The sequence below is a fragment of the Nicotiana tomentosiformis genome, chromosome 1, assembly GCF_000390325.3.
Source record: "Nicotiana tomentosiformis chromosome 1, ASM39032v3, whole genome shotgun sequence".
Lineage (NCBI taxonomy): Eukaryota > Viridiplantae > Streptophyta > Magnoliopsida > Solanales > Solanaceae > Nicotiana > Nicotiana tomentosiformis.
This window is the reverse complement of record NC_090812.1, coordinates 73607776-73626346: the sequence shown is the minus strand read 5'-3', so window position 1 is coordinate 73626346 and position 18571 is coordinate 73607776. Positions and strand designations below refer to the sequence as shown.

The 18571-nt window shown below is 38.6% G+C and overlaps 1 protein-coding gene across 11 annotated transcripts in view; it reads right to left on the bottom strand.

Annotated features, from left to right (window-relative positions):
• Positions 1-16345, bottom strand: part of LOC104114624 (uncharacterized) — a 28158-nt gene extending 11813 nt beyond the window's left edge. For all 11 annotated transcript variants that reach the window (XM_070185293.1, XM_070185287.1, XM_070185324.1 and 8 more), the window contains exons 1-10: positions 15938-16345; positions 10641-15600; positions 10380-10568; positions 9508-9622; positions 7957-9010; positions 7243-7690; positions 4546-4599; positions 1614-4458; positions 1389-1502; positions 146-276 (exon numbers count right to left, since the gene is read on the bottom strand). In XM_070185293.1, coding sequence (XP_070041394.1) covers positions 146-276; positions 1389-1502; positions 1614-4458; positions 4546-4599; positions 7243-7690; positions 7957-9010; positions 9508-9622; positions 10380-10568; positions 10641-15600; positions 15938-16179 — 10152 coding nt within the window. In that variant the 5' untranslated portion in view covers positions 16180-16345. The remainder of the gene's footprint in view (positions 1-145; positions 277-1388; positions 1503-1613; positions 4459-4545; positions 4600-7242; positions 7691-7956; positions 9011-9507; positions 9623-10379; positions 10569-10640; positions 15601-15937) is intronic.
• Positions 16346-18571: the final 2226 nt, after the last annotated feature.

The window sequence follows — 18571 nt, the reverse complement described above, 5'->3', positions numbered from 1 at the left end:
GATGCATGTAGCTTAGGAGAATAGGCTTAGCAGATGGAATCAAATATTAATGTAGCTGAACCAAGCCAATTCGGGCACAATTTGATTAAAAGCACCGACATACATGAATCTTCATAAGAACGTTAATTAGCTGTGAGCATCCTACCTCTTCGAGCATCGAACCACACTCAGATGTCAAAGCAGTACGTCCCCTTGTAATGGCCCCAAATGCAGATAGTGCCACACTTAATTCATAGGAACAATCCCTCATCGCAAGCAGAGTGCTTTGCAGATCACCTTGGGGAAGAGAAAAAGTCAACAACATTGAGAAAATAGGGGAAAGACAAATTTAAAAACATCCTTGCTCCAGTTATTCATTAAAAAATAAAATACTAAAGAACCTATGCATTATCACACTAGTTAACCAAGTCATAAAAGAGAACCATGTCCTTCCACATTTTCTACATTCAGCACTGTAAGTCAATTTTTCCTAGAGTTTCTATCTTCAACATGGACTAACTCATACATTCCATACTTGCTAAATGTAAAATCCAATAGAATCCTAAACCATGCGGCAACAAGAAGGATGGTATTTGTATCTAGTTATTGGCTGATAACTGAAAATCACATGACTACAGACTAGTAATGCTTGCCTTCCATGTTATAGGTTTTAAGATGATGAAATTGGGCAATGCAAAGAACTATTGTTTTGTTGTGGTCTCTCTTTTTTGATCTTTTCAAGATTTCCAATGTGATGCCACTTACTATCAAAGAACTATTGTTTTGTTGGAACTCTAGAGGCATCAGCAAACAACTTAAGAAGATTTGGAGCACCATCCCTGCTTGCATATGCGGGAGTATATGGAAAGAAAGAAATGGCAGATGTTTTGAAGGAAAGTCATTTAGTGTACAGCAGCTTAAATCCATTTGTTTAGGTCTTTTTGCTTTTTGGTGTAATCTTCACGATGTAAGGAATGAAGATTGTATGTCAGATTTCATTGATTCCCTGCAAGCATAGGTTTGACAATGCAGAACTCCTTTCTTTTTGTTTTGCTTGGAAGGTCTCCCGATACTTGTAGAGACTTAGCACCAGCTTGGTGCTAGGCAATTTCTCCTTTTTTACAAGCTACTTACATTTTTTTATTTTTAAAAACATGATGAGATCGAGTGGTTTAGTTGAGCCGAAACTCCACCTCTCTTGCTTAGAACAGAGAAAAGTTTCAAAGTTTCAATTTCACATTGACCAATTGTCACTATAGTTCCACATGCTTGGTCCAACTAATGAAAGAACCCCAGCAGCACATAAGGTAAAAAGTAGACAATCAAGTAAAAGAGCTAGATCTATCCCCATTTTGACAGCTTAAGATTTTAGATAGCCACTGAAAATCAGTATCATAAAATCATGTTACCTGATGCTGACTTAGCTTTAACAGACGCAACACAAAGTTCGTTAGTTGCAGAGAATAAACCACTTGAAGCAGCCTCCATGTTGCTCTGTGCAAGTTTCCATTCTTGTTCAGTACCTGATGCATAAAATACAAAAAGATGATATTTGCCAATGAGAAGCATGCAATACCACTAGCAATGCACCTTTTTCATTTTTAGAACAGAGAACATATAGATTTGAGACTTACGAGTAAAGGAATGAAAAGTAACGTCCAAGTTTGTCAGAGCATTTAGGTAAGCTTGCTGCCAGGTCCTGCCATCTGCAATGCTCCTCGATGGATAAAATTCTTCTGAAGTCTGGAAAAAGCCGTCTCTCGATAATTCAAACTCCAATACTGAGATGCAAAGTTTCATTACATCTGATGCCTTTTCTCGAGCTTCACATAATAACTGTTGGCGCCTCATTAGATGATCATGGAATTCCTGAGGTATTCCTGGATTCCTTGCCACAGTACTTCCAGCAGAAGTTGAACTTGCACCTCCACAAGCCCAGCTCATAGCTCTCTCAAGCTGCCCTTCTGCTGTGACAGAAGTTCTCTCGCAGGCTTGCAGGCCTTCCAGCGATCTAGCTATTTTTGCAATGGAAGATTGAAAATTCTCAAGCAATTGAGGTCTGCTGATGTTTAGAAGAACTGGAAGAAGTGTGGCATCACTTGAAAGATACTTATGAGATATCAGCCTTCTTCTTTGCAACAGACTAGCATTTCTATCATGCATCCATTCAATCTGAACAATTTCGAAGCTGGTCTTAAGAAAAGCCTCCTTCAACTCACTCACCTGCCTCTTCATGAGGGAAGCAGCTGATTTTGCTGCTCTGACAGTTTCATGTGCATTGCAGTACTCCTCAAGCATGACTCGCACATCTCTTACAGCTGCAAAGTTATTATTCCCTTGATCACAAGTAAGATCTTCTGTTGACTCTGTCTCTTGCTTCAAAAATTCACTTTCTTTCTCTAATCTTGTTATTAAAACAGGTGCAACCTTCTCTTTCAAGTACTGCTCAACGTTTTCTTGAAGCTGGACTTCAAGTTTTTTCTTCACTATATTTACAAGCTGATCAAATCCCAAACTTTGATCAGCTTGTAATGCTATATTTTGTGTGCAGGAATCAAGAAAAGAGTCCACTATATAAACCTTCCACATAAAAAATGCATGATTGCTCCATATGGCAGGAAATTTCCAAATATATTCAGATAGCGGGCATCCTGAATTAAACAAATTCTTTAGGTCAGAAATCCCAGCTGAACCATATTCAACAGGTGCCCCAAGCAATGACAATTCTCGATCAAGTGCCTCCAACTCAGAGAAGGGCTGCATTAGTCCAGCCAGAAGAGTTCTGCTTCTAAAAAGATGTAGTTCCTTATCATGTTCATGAGTGATCATAGATTGCAGATTCTGTTCTATAGAAACCAGAGAACTTCTAATGGTCGCTTCTTTCTGTATAAGAGATGAAGTTCGCATGTCCTTCTGGTTCCAACTTTGGTGGAGCTTGTCAAGTTGTGCTCTACATGCTTCTTCTTGAGAGGCTAATTCCTCGGCCTCTTCCCAAGATAAGTGGTCTCTACCCTTAACAGCAGCTTCTTCAAGAGCCAACTGCTGCTCAGTGATGAGACCAACCTTAACAAAGTAATTCTGCTCAAGCTCAGCCAAAGAAGCTCTCTCCATTTCCACCTCCATAAGCTGCTCTAATGCTGTATCTATAGATCTCCTGATTTGCGAGAGTGATGAAAACACATCCATAACTTCCGTATTGAACAAAATTACTGATCTGATGACCTCTGGAAGGACAACTTCAACCATTTGGCCCGCCAAGTTTTTACAGGAAAACAGACTGGCTTTGAAATTTGAAGTCCAATTACCATCAGATAAAGATTCAGAAGTGTCAATACTCCTATAATCCATGCTGACATACTGCATAAGTTCATTCAGAAACTTTGCTACAAGCATGCATTTTTCCACTTGCTCCTCAAACTCAGAGAAAAAGGTTCCAAGATCAGAGCACAGCATTAAGTCTGTGTGCCTTCTCCTAGTGAAATGACTCAACTTTTCGAGTATTTTATGCTTAACATCATCATATAGAGAACTAGAAGCTGCTTTTAAAACTGATAGAACTTTTTCCTTGGTCTCTTGAAAGTTTTCGTGCCAACCACCACCCTGTGAGCCTCCGGGAACTGAAGATCCTGACTGACCAGCATCCTCCTTCCTCTCAAGACCAGCAGACTCCATGTAGTTCATGAAAGCAGATAGCAGACTATTTTTAGCTCTTAATTCACTCTCAGGCCCAATCGAGTGAATGAGCTCTGCACACTCTTCTTCCATTCTCTCTATTTCTGCTGCGTACTGACCCACTTTCAGGCAGAGATCATCATATCTATTCTTAAAAGAATCCATACCATCAGCATGTGCCTTTCCAATAAGTTCAGCAGCCTGTCTTCGGCTGAGCGATAGAATGTCAGAAGACAGCGTATTCATAGCAAGCTGAAGAACTTGAGCCCAACCATGGATCGGACTGGAGGTATGGTAGTTGATTGGCAAGATTCGTTGCAAAGCCAAAGAATACGATTGAATAGTTGATATTGCTGAAGAAAGTCCATGATCCAGCTCAGCTACTAAGTGAGAAACTTCTCTATCTATATCATTGCACTGAGCTTGAGTTGGTTCAGGGACAACGGTCAAAGGAACCCTGGCCACTAGAACAGCAGATACAAGAGATAGAGATTCTTCTTTACCAGTTAGCTTTATGCATGCTCTGATATCTGGGATGGAACTGCTTCTTAGAGCATCAAGGGTCCCCCCATGCTGTTCAATCCAAGTTGTTGCTTCTTGAGCTTTCTCCATTACCACAGCTTGAGCTTGTGCCAATTCTCGAGCCTGCCTTTCAAGAGAAGCCCGGATGTTCTCTGAAGCAGAAGTAGCTTCAGCAACAAGTGACTTCGCAGATGTCTCATTTTGAACAAGGTTAGATCTCTCTTGGTCAGCATGACGGTAAAGAGCAGAGATAACTTCGTACTGATTCATGATGTTTATAAATCTCTGCAAATCAGTATAAAATCATTAAACTGAGTTCATTTTAACTAGGAACTAAATGTCATCACCTGCCGAGGGAAGCTGACTGCATACCTCAAGACCAAATTCAACAGCTGGTAAGGTAGATAGTAGAAGATCATGATGCTCCTAGATAAAGAAAACAGAAGAAAAATCATTCATTTAACAAACAGATTCAAGTAACACTCTGAATGCAAGATCTTGCATCTATTTACAATTTGCCTTACTATTACTGTTATAATGAGAAGGCAAAAAATGATACTGCAGTTAAATCTACATTATGTATATCAAATGTTCTACATTTTGGGCGTTCTGCATAATATTAAGACATAAACATTGACGTATTTTAAAAATAAAATATCCAAGATACAAGGTAAAAAAAATGGAATTCTTATGTGATTAAATTCCAAAATTCCTATCTAACAAATTGAATAATTTAACAGATTCACAAAAATCATCCAAAATCTCTATAGCAAGAAAAAGAGTACAAAAAGGTGAAGCTTTTTCTTTTCCTTTGATAATATGTTTAGCTCATCGAGTATTCATTGTATTAATCTTTTATTGGTTTTGATCTCTTTACCTGGAATATGTATTGCTATCTTTCCAATATTGATTATTTTCATTACCTATCCATTTTAAAAAAAATAACACACATCACTTAAATTTATACTTCGTTAATTGATCATTTTTCGTTTACTTATTTCATACAACACGAATTTAGAAGAAATATAGATTATTGTATGGAAGAGAAACTAAATCATTTAATCTAACTGTAACACTCAAATTAAAATACCGGCAGTTCCTTGATTAAAAATTGTAAAATATGAAACTCTTATGTAATCAGTTTCCATTTTTCTTATCTGACCTTCACCAAAACATTGATGACCTGTTTCGCAAGAAAATAAAAAATTCAGATTTTCTTTTTTCCTTTTGACATCTCATTAAATATTTACTCTTTAATTTCTCTTAGTGGTTCTCTATTTGGAATATTATTGCTCTCTCAAATCTGACTTCTTGACATTACTCATCCATTAAAAAGAAACAGACAAATGGCCTCTATCACATTGTACAGAATTTTCTGTAATCCCTTAGTGCTACATCGAATACAAAATCTTTGTACTCTTACCGTTACTCAAAAGAGAAAAAAAACAAACAGAAGAACATTCATCATCTGATTTTCTCTCTTTTTTAAAATTTTTTTATTAATTATCTATGCAGCACCTTAGTTATTGACATAAATAGGTAGTTGCCTGGATGAGAACTAAATCTTTCCATTCAACTCTAACACCGGCAAAAGAAAGTAGCTACAAGACCTGGATTCAAAATAAGACAACATTGGGGAAACATGTCGTCATTAGGTTAAATTAAAGCACAAAAAAATGAATATGGCTAAAAAAGAATAAAAAATGAGCACAACCAAACCTTACTTTGAGTGCCCAAAGAGGTTTCCTTAATACTATTATTTTTGTCTTTTACCAATATTTTGGCTAAATAATCTAACAATAGAATGTACATACTAATGAAAGTTCATAGAAAATCTCAAAGTTCTTTTCACAGCTTTGTTTATTTGTAATATCTATTGAAAAGAGAAAACATGTAACATGAAATACTCACTTCCTTTGAAATAACACCGCTAACTTGAGATTTTTATTTTTTTGAGAATGAGCTAACTTGGAAAAAAATTTACAAAAAGAAAATTTGTTTGGAGCAAAATTTAGAAGTTTGTATTAACATTATCATCTTCGTTTAGAAGCTTAGGGGGTAATGTGGATAGGGGGCTTGGGAGAGTGTATTGGCCTATGTGGGGGGGGGGGGGGGATGGGTCCTAACTCCTAAGAGGGAGTTTTGGGAGGAAATCTCTATATTCATGGTAGGGTGGTATTTTCCTTGGATGGTAGGAAGAGACATCGACACAACAAGATTTCTGGAAGATAGTACAACTTTCACTGAGCAATTGAGGAGTTCTCGGGGCTCATTAATGATAACTTGCTCATTTATCTTCCTTATGACAGGTGCAAAGTTCACATGGTGGAGAGCGGAACATTCCAGGTCAACATCTAGGCTTGACATATTCCTAATTCCACCGTTCTGGAGGAAATTGACTCGAATACAATCTAGATTCTCCTGCAAAGCCTAATTCGGATCACTTGCCCATTTTGTTGGACTGTAGCAGGATGAGGAGTATTCCAACACCGCTTAACTTCGGGATTATGTGGTTGAGCCACAAATGTTGGAGACACAGTTAGGCTCTCCCAAAAAAAAAGACAAGTTATCAAGCGCAATGCCACCCATCACCTCGACTAGCAAAGAAGTTAACGGCACGAACAAGGAAGTTTTGAGGGTGGTACAGATCATGAGGGAACTGATGAACGCGCTGGTGGAATTAGATGGGAAGGGGAGAGGGAATTCAAGGAGGGAGAGAAAACAAGGAAGGGAGAGATTAAAGGGCGATGGCTCAAGAAACTAGTTGAACAGAACGTAGAGTACAATGGCTAAAAGAAGGGGCTGTGAACAGAAAGCTTTTCATCGACTAGCGACAACAAATAGGAGGAGAAACTTTGTAAAGATAACAGAATTGGGGAATCAATATACTCGGAGGAAGAGGTTAAAAGGGAAATAGTGGAGGGAGATAGTGGAAAAGGAACTATGGGAAGCGGTCCAGAGCTGTGCCTAAGATGAAGCACCGGGACCCAATGGATTCACTACGATTTCTTTCAACATTGGTTAGAAGATTACAGCAACAATAAGAAATGCAGTTATTGCTGATAGTACCTGCAGGGGAATACGAATTTCTTGCATGCGGGAGGCAAATAGACTCAAGCTGACAGCAAGATCCATCCCCTTCCTTTCCTCCCCAAAAATTGCTGCATCATCATGGAAGTCTCCACGTGTCCATTCCACTAGGGGATCCCACACAAAGACCTCAAGTAACATCAAGATTATGTCCTTGTTCTTCTTTAGAACACCAAGAACAGCTTCACAATTAGCTCTGAATGTACCCTCTATGCCAGTTAACCCTAGAGCTGCTTCAATTGTCTGGGTCAGGCGGAAAGGAACTATTTCTGGGATCTTTAATCTTTGCCCTTTATCAAAGCAGACATTGTAATCGATATGCACGATATCCCCAGAGCAAAAATCCATGAGAATATTATCCAAATGACGATCCCCAAGGCCTAGAATGTGGCCAACGATGCTCATGGCTGCTACACTACCTGAATATCTGCAAGCAAATAATTTTCAATCATTAAAGATAAGCCACCGATCCAAGATCCATTGACAGCCTCACATGGAAATTGCATTGTCATGAAACAATACTCTCACAAGAACAAAAAGATTATTCTACACCCCTTTCTTGAGTTGAACACTAGGACAACCATAGACCAATTCCCTTTGCAGAAAATCTTCAACAGAAAACTGTGAAATCCATTATCAGATGCATTGCATTTACAGCAGACTATTGCAGGTAGATAGCAAAAAAAACATTACCTCTTTAATTTCGAGCTGAATGCTTTGAATCCCTCACTCGCACACCAAAGTTCCTGGAATAGAAGTTGCTTAGGGGCTTCCTTCATCAGATCCAAAAGTACCTTACGTTTAACTTCATGAGGCCAATCTCTTCTTGATATTACTCTTCTTATGCCTTTCTCCTTAAGTGCAGGTATGATCTTACCATAAAACATGTCCATTGGCCGAGGAACAGGTGGAGGAACTGTCTGTTTTGCATTAGCACCTAGCGCAGAAAGTTCTGCCAGCTGGACCCGACTCTGCCATGCCTTAAAGACACTATAAATACTTACTACATTATCCACCCACTGGATGAGACCAGCTCGACCACTAATAGGTGTGACAGAGTAGAAGCGAACACAGACAGACCGACTCTGTACTGCAGATGATGATTGCAGAGAACTGTTAACTGCTTGTAGCAGCTGCATTATTCTGGCATCAAGCCGCAGATCTTCACGCCCTTTCAACAGATATGTGTACTTCTCCCCATCAGAGCCTACTATAACGATCTTTTTAGGTTTTGTCTTGGTAGATAAAATAGTCACCTGTTCACAGAACGAAGCAATTGTGACAATTCCACTGGAAGAAGTATTAAGTCCCCCTTCTGATTCAGAAACTGTAATCTGCTTCTCAAGACCAGGCATCGGAGCATCAGATGATGACAGAAGAGCCAGTTGTGGTGCGACTTCTCCTAGTGATACTGAGGATTTCCTTTGATAAGATGCCAAGGATGCAGCGATGTTATCAAATGGTCGCCAAACATCCCCAAGAGCTGCAGCAGATGCAGGGGGGGTTTTGAAAGTTCCAATAGCAGATATTATTTGTTCCTTGTACACCTCATGGAACCACATTTCATGAGGGGTTTCAGGTTTACGAGAAGTAGAAGCAAAACGACGCTCTAGGACAACAACAGTAGGAGCCATCATGGCTGAGTACTTTGCAGCATTTATCTTGTTCTTCTCTCCATGGCTAAGAGTCGGGTTTTCTGCAATTCGTGCAGCCTCCTCTTTCAGCAAAATTATGCGCCTCATTACATCTGGTAAAATATATATCAACAAACAAACAAGAAGAGGTAAGAGATTTGCACTAAATTTACTGCTTCCCTTCCCAATTGAATGCTTATTGACTTGGAAGTGCGGTACATTTAAGTACTGAGTGTTGGTTAATTTCATAATGAAGAAATGCGGACGATGCTAATTTTTGGATTTATCATAAACTAAAAGAAAAGGTCCATTGAGGAAGTTAAACATCACAAGTTTTTCAACCTGTACACTGTATAAGTAACTTAAGGTATGCTTTTCGAATTATCATTCTCTTTCTCTTAGATAATTTTAGTAACTTCTTAATATTGTCAAACCAAATGTTCATGCTCAGAGTTTTCTGATGCTTTTCATATGAGGTGAGCTTTGACTTCTCTTTTACCTTTAGGACTTGAAAAATATGAGAGCACCCAGCCCTTTAATTTTGATATTCAGAAAAAGGTAAACACAGAACCAAAAACAGCTCATGACTAAATGAAAGAGCAACAGCTACCTGCATGAAGATCTTGAAGCGTGCTGAGCCATAATTCCTCCCAGAGGACTGTTACATTTTCAAGCTCTTTTATCATCAACTGGACATCCTGAACTAATTTAGGATACAGCTCATTCTGCAATTCATAGAAAGATTAACTATTTTTTGGTTCTCAATACAGAATGAGTCAATACAACCAAATCTGGAATGATTGTATCTGCATAAACCTAACAAACTTGGGAAATTTAACAAAATGGAGATTAAAGTAGGAGACCAACAGAAAAACAGAAGGGGCAAAAAAATAGCACTCTGCAGCTAGCACCGTATTTATTTATGGGGAGGATGCCATTTTGCAGAAAGTTATAGGTCACCTAGCTTTTATTTCAGGTATAAAGCTGATCTACATATGAGCAATAAGACATAATAAACCGACTATAAGGGGACTCAAACACGCATTGATTTATCCTAATAGTTAACCAATAGAAGGACTTCCTACCATAACCTACCAAGAAAATTCTTTTTGAAAGTTGGAAAGAAGAATTCCAGAAAGATATCATGGTCCAATGAGACACTTAAACATGTTAAAAGATTATCTATCAGAAGAAGTAACAGAGACTGTCAGAAAGACCAAAAGGTAAAATGAGTTCAAATACTACCATTTGGAATCCAAATGACAACAAAGACCGACGTAGTGCTGGGAAAAGCCCTTTGAACATTTTCCACTAAGCTACAGAAGTCTTACTATAAGAAAGCAGACTGAAATCCCAAATACAGAACCACAATTAACCACATGCTATCTGACCATACTTGAACTGAAAAACATAACTGCATGAGAAATTCTCTCTATATCATAAAGACAAATAATCAGATATAATGGTAAAGAAAGAATTTACCAAACAAGCTAGTATTTGCTGAAGCTCCTCAGAAGGTTCACTTTCATAAGAGTTTGCATCAACGAGCGTTGGATAAACAATAGACCTAGGAGATAGCTTAGCCAGCTTTACCAGTAAGGTCTCCAATTGTTTTCTAACCACTTGTTCAGGGTGGGAACTTAGATGAGCAAACAGCTGAGGTGTTATCTCCTACAAAAAGAAGAGATAATTAAAATGTGACAAAGCAATCAAAACCGAACCTTACGCAGAAATCGAACCTACCTGCCATGGTAGCAAAGGAACTGCTGAAAGTGCAGGTTCAAGTGTGTCTTTCAGCTCAACCCCATAATTGAGAAGAATATGCAACACATAAAGTGTGGATCTAAGTGTATAGTTCACAGACTTATATTTTGACTCCTCACTACAGCCGGTTAATTGGCCATCTAAAGATCTGGAAGATGCATATGAAAGAAAATTCACAAAAGCTTGAGCAGCATGGCCAAAGAGAGAGACCCTTCTACGCCGCAAAGACCACCAGATATTAACTAAATCACCAACTAAGGATATGACAGTAGCTTCTTCTAGAACAACATTTGCTTTTAATAAACATTGCTGCAACTTAGATGTCAATGTATTGGGAAAGTATTCGCCATTATAATCTTCTACTCCAGGGGCTCCAGCTTCAGCTTCGATAGTATCTACTACCTCCTGCAACAGAGAGCTAGCAATGCCATCACTTTGCATGCTTTCAGAAGATTCAGAGCAGCAAACATCAGAATCTCCATCTTCATTCAACACTTTGCCACAATATTTGCTCTGGAGAAGCTTTGAGATAATGTCTTTCACTTTCAGAACTTCTTCCTCAGTTAGCTTAAATCTTGTTGGTTGGATTTCAGAATCAAGAACAGCAGAAAATGAGCAAGAAAAAAGGGTAGCTTCACAAGGGGCACGCAATGATGATCTAGCTTGATTATAACACCAAGAAGCATATGAAATCCAAGATTTCCCTAAAGTGGGACAGAGTTGGGACGACAACTTTGTTGCAGTGCCCACCAGTTCCTCAATAGTAGCCTTCACATTCTCCTTAGAAGCCAGATTATCAAGAATGAAGCTAGATTCCTCTCTGCCGGGTGAGGTGCTGAAATCACATCTTATTTTGAGGACTATGTCTTTCATCCCTGAATTTGAATAATCTTCTTGCAACCAATTCGATAGTTTCAGGCATGCCTTTGCCTTCAGAACTCTATCAATGGCGTCAGACGCTACAAATGAAGATGAAATCATGGAAGAACGGACATATGACCAAAGACTGGTTAAAGCATCTTCAAATTTGTCTTCAGCATGCATCAACAGTACTCTCTCATACTCCAAGCTAAGAATTATATTGTCACGGGTACTTCCATCAGGGTAACTAGAAAGATGTTCTTTGAGATAATTGTCAAGACGATTTGCCAAACGGAAGTTTTTTTGCTTACGAGCTAAGCTCATCAAATTCCTGCAAAGTTTGAGAGTCATAGGTGATGTGGGGTAAGCCGTTTGACATATTCGTAGGACCTTCAACCATATACTACAATCTTGGCGAACTTTGATAATCGGAGACTTCATCGCTTGCATATGAGAGCTTAATAGCGATGGAAAATGCTTGTCTTGGCTTATATTGAGGTTGTAACATTCTTCAAATGCAGAGATGCAGTATAACTGGTTGACATGTGATGCTGCCTCTACAAGTCCATCCAAAGGCAAGACAGACAATGGTTCCATCAGCATCCCCTTGGCCTTCTGCAATTCCTCTGATACCTTGTCCATTCTTCCCTCAACTTGATGAAGCATAGCTTGCAACAGCATTTGTTCACTCCTTTGCAAGGCCAACTTGGGATCCAGAGTGAGTTCGCTGCTACTTTTAGGGGTCAAATCAAGACAAGCCCATGCTGCCTGAAATTCACCCTCATCAAAGCGTGCCAAGGCTTGAATGGAATTTACTTCATTGCCAGCAGTTGTTAGAGCACCAGAATAACTTTTTCCAGCATGCTTAGCACGGAGCATTTGCAATTCCAACAGCCAGGATTCCAGAGCCTTCCAATCAGAAACTGCCGAGTAACTCTCAATAATACGTGCAATGGTAAACTGTACACCATCAGAACACATAGAAGTGAGTGAGTTTTCAGTCTGTAACAAATGAATAAAGTGAGCCGCAGCTTTTTCATGCTGACCTTCAGCTTGATATACAAGCCCAGTAATCCATGAAAAATGTCCAATTATTCCACTATCATCTAAACTCTGGTTTTCATCAGTAAACAAGGGAGAGAAAACTACTGTAGCCCAATTCTGGATACCAATTAATGCCTCTGGCTCATAAGTTTTACAGAAAGCCAAACATATGTGCCGTAAAACCCTCAAGATATCTGCAGCATACCTGGCTCTGACATTGTGGATATTTTCAGTCACTTCCACCCTAGACTTGTCTTTTATAGCTGAAGTCACTAGGCTCCTCAGCTCCTGCAAGCACAATGCGCAATAATAAATCGTAGCATCATGACACTGGAGAGCCAATCCTGCATTCAACATAGGCTCACTTATCCGAGAAAACCACTCCTCACAAACCTTCTTATTTGCCCGAAAGAACAAGGAACTTTGCCGAGAAGCACTGGGTAAAACAATTGATCCTTCATATGCATTGTACACATTTTTCTTAAGAGCCTCAACAAAATCAAGCAACAATCTCATAGGTAACAAGTGAGCATAAGAAGAACCAATAATATTTAAATTTCCATCACTTTGATCAGCATCAAGCTGCAGGACATGAGCAACATCAAGAAGCATGCGCTCCAATGCTGCAAACGTTTGAGTTGGACCACCAAGGTTCGTCCTAAGGCGAGTGGTAATACAATATCTAGTAGCTTCATGTATTGCCCACCATGCACCAGCAAGGGTGTTAACAGAGCAAATTCTCTCAAGAACATCTTCGTCAACTTTGGTATCCCACAACAGCCCATTCAAGCTGCAATTAGCTGTTTCCTCAGGCTGAATCAAGGCAACATTTTTGGGGCGCCCGCAGCTACAAATGAGCCTCTGGATCCAGGAAGAAAGAGGCACTCTCCATCTCTGTGCAATGTAACTAAGTATGGTAACAAGTTGCTGTGAATGAAGTTGCTGGGGCAGTTGCTTAATTGCAAAAAGTTGCTTCCAGTGCAGGTTCAACCTACTGTTAAATCTAAGAACACCTGGCCAGCATGTAGTAGCCGCTCCATTATCACGGAGACCACATGCATACACTGTAATAGGTAGCACATTAGAAAGCAACCTGACAAATGCACTTCTTATATCTTCATCCGGATCACCAAGTTTTTCAAGAACCGCCTGAGTAGTAATTATAAAGTGTGTAGGATGAATAAGCTTTGCTTGTAGAAGCATCTGAAGGACTAATGCAACAAGATATCTCAATTTCGGTTCACTATCTGACGCCGCATCCAGAACCGAGAACAGCAAATCCTGGACAACGTCCACATATCCAAATACTTCATATGGAAAATATAATACCTTCTCATTCTCATATATGCCAACAACTTTTCCACAGAATTCATGTACCCACTGTAGTGCTTCTATTTTAACTGCTAGAGGAGAAGTGACATGAAGAGCTCTTATAAGAAGGATACCATACATTTCCAGATGCTGTAGGACTAGCCCAGGAAGTTCATTCATCTCATTCTCAACCTTTTTGAGTTTCTCAGGTGTTATTTCCTGTGAAACTGTGGCTGTAACTTGTTTCCTTAGAGAACACTTGCTTAAAAACTCAAGTGCCGCTAGTCTTTCTAACGTCTTGAGAACTGTGACTTGCAATTCTACATGCCCTTGGACAGGTGACTCAAAAGGGTTAAGATTGCCAATAATGCTCGATATTAACTTTCCTGACCTATTAACATACAGAGTGTCGATTTCCATTTGGCCAATCACGCTAGCTCCAGTGCCTAAAGAAACACAACTAAGTAAGACCCTCAAATCAAACTTAATCAATGCAAATAGCTCGGATTTCGAGTAAGATTTAGGAACCATGACATCATATGCCGGATTCTGCAGGTCTGATTTTTGTCTGAGCATGCACCTTAACAAATCCAGCTCCTCAAGTAGCACACTCACTGATTTTTCAACAACCTCAAAGTTTCCATGTTGAAGCAAAAAAATATAAGTAGCTGCCGAACTTCCTGGCACTAAGTGGTTGGGATGCAAACGCAGCTGAGATATAGGCGCACCGAATTGTAATATCTTGTGAACAGATGATGGAGAAAGACCAAGCTTTTGCAGAGACAGCAACTGTAAATTGGTTTTAAGAACCCCATGAACCTGAAAGGAATCAAGCTTCTTCATCCCCGTAGACTGGTTTTTACTTTCCATCTCCAAGCTCTGAAACAAGATATCAACGGCAATGGGGTAAAATGTTGCAAACTGTTCACTCAAAATTTCAGCAAGCAAAGTCAAGCATCTCCAAGAATCCTCAATCCATTTTGACCAGCCAAACTTTTTTCCCATCATAGACATGCATTCTAATAGAATAGGAACCATTTTACAAAGAGGTTCACTTATCTGCTCAAGCATATTCATCTCCAGCAAACCCGATGCTGTGGACTGTAACACTGTAGAAAAACAAGACAATAATGCAAGTAATCTTTGGAATTGCTGGGAGCTCCCAGGACTTCCATCCTGAAGCAGCACGTCCATGTCACCTAGAAACTTCGAGAGCAATCCCAATGGGAACTGCATATTAGTCACCCAATATTTCTGAAACTGCAGGAAACTATCCATAATAACGCGCCTATCAGATTCTGCAAGGTCCGGTACCATCGCCCACCCAAGGAGGAGATCAACAACATCAACAAAATGGGGCTGAAAGCATCTAAAGAACTTCAAGGAGATTAGTGTTAAAACAGCGAGAAGCCTGCGCAGTAAGCTCAAGGAGGTTCTCTCATCCTCAAGAAGCTCTTGGCAAGCCTTGAGAATTGGCAACGCAAACCTCTCAACTGCAGCAACATCCCCAACATTAAGAAATTCACGCAAGCCCTCCAATGCAAGATCTGTTGTCCCATCTACTATAGTGCTGAGCAATGGCAATGCCCAACCAATGAACCGATCAACCAAACTGCCAAGAATGACATGGTTCTGCCTTCCATTTGGAGCTATCGAGATTAAACACAGTACAGAACACAACGCGCCATAAGCAGTAGCTGCTGCCTGACGCACTGAATATGACCTGACCAGCAATTTTTATGCCAAGCAAAATTTTCATCAGACAGTCTGATTTCATAATTCATAGTAACAATTATTAAGAGAATAGATGGTCGTATCACATTAAGTTAAGTAGGCTTCCGATTTAATGGTGTGTGATCAAAATATCTATATGATAGCTTGTGTCACCAATGATTGTGTAATATGATTCCTCATAAGCAAATAACAGTACTGTTCAAATAGCACTAAGAGAGATGGCAAAGAGCAAATTGAGTTTCTTATGGGAAATTCAACGAACATATGGCGTGCATATAAAAGAACAAGTAAATAAAAAGCAGAAAAAGAGAGAGATAAAAGCATACTTATCGGAGAGGAGCTGAGAGAAGCCTTGGGCAAGGAAAGAAGCGGAGTGAGTAATGAGGAGAGAGTTTGGAGGGTAAAGAATGGCGCGTTGGAGAGAAGTTATAGCGGCTACACGAGAAGACTCGTCATCTTCAGCAGCTGAAGTTGTTGAAGTAGAAGTGGATTTCGAAGGATCTTCTTTGGGTAAAGAGACGGTGAGAAGCGCCGCTAATTGCTGCTGCTGGTGATGAAGTCCTTGCATAATTCCTTATTCTACTAATGAATTCTCCATTTTTCTTTGGTCTTCTGACGTTACAAGTAAGAGAGCACTTCTTGTATTTGTTGTTTCGTTTCTCCGTTCACCGGCGACTGAACTTGTACAATATCAAGAACGTCGTTATTAATTTATAATGCACTGCCACCCCTAAAAGTTTTTCTTATTCATTTTCCGTCCCACAACTTTCCCTTTAAATCATTTATAATACCCGGGCGAAATAAATTTCTTTTTCCATCATTTTAAAGATTTTTCTTTTTACGAATTACATTTCTATTTCAAAGACGACAAAAATAAGATTTCATATGCTTTGCATGTTAAGGGAAAAGAAAAAATAAAAGGAAAAAGAAAAATAAATAAGAACAATAGCAATTCCCATATATGTTGAAATGAGAAATAACTTATTTTTATTTTAAATAGAGTTTCTTTTTTACTTTACAGGCAAAAATGAATTTTAAATAAATAACTTTTTCTGTTTTGAAAATGTCACATATTTTCCACTTAGTTAGAAAATTTTAATATTTTCAAAATCAGTAGTTAAAATGATACTATAGAATAAGACAATAATCGAGAGATCTAAATTGAAAAATGCAAGAGAAGCTAAAAAATTCAAGAGTGTGTGTAATATATATATATATATATATATATATATATATATATATATATATATATATATATATATATATATATATATATATATAAACAGCAAAAGCACCTGGCTAGAGAAAGTCAAACTTGTGCGATTGCAAGCAAAATTGACTTTTCTATCGGCGCTCTTCCATTGCACGGTTAAAAATTAAAGTTTGTTTCTTTATAGAGTACTTTTTAGAATCCAAAAACATCCTAATCAAATATATCAAATTGAAAAGAAAAAAAGGAAAGCACATCCACATGGTATTGGAAGTTTAGCTTGTACCATTAGCTATGCTTTCATACTGGGTGTCAATGCATATTTAAAAATCAACTAAACCGACCGAATCATACCGTACCGAACTATAATGACCCAGAATGTTATCTTTAAATTTAATAATTAATTATGTGATCTAAGCACTATTTACCATTACTCGACTTGAGCGTACAATCCGTAAAAATATTTCGGAAAATTTTCAGGTGAAAAATGAATTAAAATGTGAATTAGAGCTTTAAAACTTAACTGAGTTGACTTTGGTCAACAGTTTGAGCAAACAAACTCGGATCAGTATTTTGATAATTTTGGTAGGTCTGTATCGTGATTTGGGATTTAGGCGTATGCCCGGAATCAAATTCCGAGGTCCCTAGCGCGAGATATGATTAAGTTCAAATACTGACCGGATATCAAATTATGTGCAAACAACCCCGGAATAGAATTTTGATGATTCCAACAGCTCCGTATGGTGATTTTGGACTTAGGAGCGTGATCGGAATTTTATTTGGAAGTTCGTAGTAAAATTAGGCTTGAAATGCCGAAAGTTGAATTTTTGGGAAGTTTGATCGAGGGGTTGACTTTTTGATATCGGGGTCGAAATCCGATTCTGAAAATTTTTATAACTCAGTTATGTCATTTATGACTTGTGTGCAAAATTTGAGATTAATCGGAATTGATTTGATATGTTTCGGCGCAAAATATAGAAGTTGGAAGAATTAAAAACTCATAATTAGATTCGATGCGCGATTCGTAATTTCGGCGTTGTTTGGCATGGTTTGAAGGCTCAACTAAGTTCATATTATATTTTGGGACATGTTGGTATATTTGGTTAAGGTCCCAAGGGTCTCGGGTGGATTTCGAAAGGTTAACGGAATGGATTCCGGACAAAAAGGAACTGCTAGAATATTTCTGCTGCAGAAGCTATTTTTGGACAGCAACCGGTGCAATCGCAGAGCTGACTTTGGAAGCTTATATCTCGAAATCTATAAGGAATCTGAATATTATCAAAACATGAAAGTTGTAGCCCTTTGATTCTAGTTTCCAGAATAATAAACCATTTATCATTCAGACATTTATACAAAATGTTGTGATCGATTGACTAAAGCAGGTACTGCAGATTTTTGCTACAGCACTATGCATCGCCAGAAATTTCTACTGCACAGGGCTGACTTTGGGAGCTTATATCTCGCAATATATAAGGAGTTGGGCGATGAGCAAAACATAAAAGTTGTAGTACTTTATATCTAGTTTGCAGAACTTTAAACCGTTTAGCAGTTGGAATTGAGTACAAGAAGTTATGATCGATACTGTCGAGGAAGAGTTTGATGTTTTCAACATAAGCATGTAATGATCCAAAAGTCCATTTTTAGTTCTAGATATCGAAATTCGATTTCGAGAATTTTGATATTTTGATAATGAATTATAGGAGTGATCTGGAAAGTTTGGTCTAATTTCATCAAGTCGCGATTGAGTTTT